This window comes from Aplysia californica, unplaced genomic scaffold (genome assembly GCF_000002075.1).
Source record: "Aplysia californica isolate F4 #8 unplaced genomic scaffold, AplCal3.0 scaffold00107, whole genome shotgun sequence".
NCBI classification, from domain to species: domain Eukaryota; kingdom Metazoa; phylum Mollusca; class Gastropoda; order Aplysiida; family Aplysiidae; genus Aplysia; species Aplysia californica.
Window position 1 is genome coordinate 1,290,602 of NW_004797377.1, and position 2,651 is coordinate 1,293,252.

A 2,651-nucleotide genomic window follows, 5' to 3' on the forward strand; every position below is an offset into this window, starting at 1 on the left:
CAACCACAGACCCACAAGGAGTTGCTCTCGAGGGTGCCCTAGACTTCTGCTACCTAGCATTCCTCAACAATGTAGCATTACAAGATTGACACAACGAGCGAGTGACACTGATGGAGCTATTGACCTGGCCTTGGTCTCTCTACAAACTGCCACAGATTGTACATGGCGGGTCCTTGGATTTCATAGAAGCGACCACTTGCTGTGCACAGTGCTTGTCAGGCGTAGGACACCCGCCAAAACCGCCAAGAAGGCAAAAGCATTCGCGTATGAGGTCAGGGGCAAGAGCTTATCAGCAGTCTGAGGAAGAAGGCAATCCCAGTCAGGAGGGTGAAGCAAGGGGAGATCACCCAGCCGCCATGGTGGAATGATGAGCTGGACAAATGGCGGAGAGCAAAAAGGAATGCGTTACAAACATACCAACGCAACCGAGAGAACCCAGACCCGAACAGAGCAGAGAAAGAAGCTTCAGGACTATTCAAGGTCGTGGCGAAAGAGGCTAAGGAAGCCATTTATGAAAATTTATGTCTAGAGGTGACAGATGATAAGGCACTCTACACATTCTGGCAGCTGTACAGATCAATGATGAAAAAGAAGCCGGCCAAGGGTCTACCAGACTTCCACCGGGAGGACTACGTGTGGATGCGGTCAGGCAAGGAGAAAGGTGAGGCGCTGTTTGCCAGATATATTCTTCAGACAGACCAGGGCAACGAAGAGGAACTAAAAAGGCTGCTCTGTGTCATACGCCAGCGGTACGCCACCGGACTCTTCAACTACACCCTCAGTCACGATGACATTCAGAGAACAATCAAGCTTGGTTCAGAGGGTGTACGGTTCTCACACATGGAAAACCTTGACGAGAACAGCATTAGGGACCTTACAGAAATCCTCAACAGGGGTCTATGGAATGGAGAGATACCAGGTGACTGGTTGGGCAGCCATTTAGTACCACTCCCCAAGCTTGACAAGGACAAGAGTAAGTTAGCTGCTTATCAAGTGATCATGATGCAAAATTGCGTGAGCAAGCTCTTAGAAAAGGAGGTGGGGTACTCGATCGCAAAGGAGCTAGAACAGGAAGTGGCACTTCCAGCGACTTTGGGTAGCTACAGAAGGGGGAAGGAAACGTGGATGAATGCACAGTCCTTGCATCAGATGTTTATGATGGGTTTCAAAGCGGCGAGGAGACTCTGATAGCAATGCTTGACGTCAGGGATGCCTAAAATAGGGTTGAGTACAATGTCCTTTGGAGAACAATGATCAGCCCGAAGATTTGCCCCCAGCTCGTGAATGCCGAGGTAGAGACGCTGATAGAGGAGAACAGTGAACAGGGCGACGTAGGCATCTTCACAGATGGTTCAGTACAGCGTGGTGTCAAATCTGGATGGGCTGTCAGCGCCCGTGTAAACGGGGTCATACAGAGAGAGAGAAAGAGAGAGAGAGAGAGAGAGAGAGAGAGAGAGAGAGAGAGAGAGAGAGAGAGAGAGAGAGAGAGAAAGAGAGCTGTCATGTGCCACTAGTATAACCACGTCCAGCATGTGCATGGAGATCAGGAAAACCATCACAGAAGCCCTTAACTGGATTAAGACGACGGAGTGTCAGTCTGCCACACTCGTCAACGACTCGATGAGTACCCTCGAAAAAGTGAAGAAACGCATGATGTATGCAGACTGGCGAGAGGCAGTACAAAGCAGCAAACTCACAAGGATTGTATGGATCTTTGCCCCGGTCTTGCAGGGGTTCACGGCAATGAACGGGCTGATAATCTAGCCCGCCAGGCTGAGATTGGCGGCACCATGACGGGAAGCTGAGAATGTTTCGGAGTGTTCTATGGTCTGCTGGGGTAATAATATAGTTTAAAGCGCATAGAGCCTGCTGCAGAGCGGGGACATGCGCTATACAAATGCTATATGTTATTATTATTATTAGATCCACCAACAGTCATGGCAGCATTGACTGCATGGTTCAACGACCACAGAGAGGATGAAGGAACCACTTCAGACACAATGAATAGACTAAGGGAAGCTGGTGTCTCTAGAGGGTCGGGGAGAGACAGCAACCTGCGTGGAAAAGCCAGACGAATATCCAACCAGCTGGCAGACTTTTTCATGGATCCTGGGGAGGAGGGAGGAACAGCTATGGCATTGTGCCACCTGCAGTGATGCCTATTCTCCAACCAAGTAAGTAAGTAAGTAAGTAAGTATCGCATACGCCATCACATTACTGTGTAAAATGTATTTATTAGTCACGGGTGTCGCATATCCACTCAATTAGCAGAATTGTTCTCGATGGCCCAGATTAAAATAATGGCAGTAACACCAGTTGCTCAAATAATCAAATGTAGGTATCTTTCTTCAAATCAATTGGTAGCGTTCCTGGACAGAGCGAAAGTGCGTCAAGTATCCGGGTTTTTTTAGTACTCGTTACCCCTAGATAAGTGGATGGGGTCTGTTTCGCTCGAACCAGCCAGTGGTGTCCTCCGACAGACTAGAGATCCGGATAAGCGTCCGGTTGTCCGGTACTCGCCAACTCAGGTAACACATGTTTCTGTCCGGGTCAAACTGGTCGGCCAGCTGAGACTGCTCTCCGAAATACAGGGCTCTGGGCAAAAGAGGAGAGAATTTGGAGGGGGCGGGTCGGGTGGACGACTTGAAGAG

The 2,651-nt window shown here is 49.4% G+C and overlaps 1 protein-coding gene across 4 annotated transcripts in view; it reads right to left on the reverse strand.

Annotated features, from left to right (window-relative positions):
- Positions 1-1,920: 1,920 nt before the first annotated feature.
- The window catches only part of LOC101847646, a 6,092-nt gene continuing 5,361 nt past the window's right edge, over positions 1,921-2,651 (reverse strand). For all 4 annotated transcript variants that reach the window (XM_005095577.2, XM_013080962.1, XM_013080960.1 and 1 more), the window contains one exon: positions 1,921-2,595. In XM_005095577.2, coding sequence (XP_005095634.1) covers positions 2,424-2,595 — 172 coding nt within the window. In that variant the 3' untranslated portion in view covers positions 1,921-2,423. The remainder of the gene's footprint in view (positions 2,596-2,651) is intronic.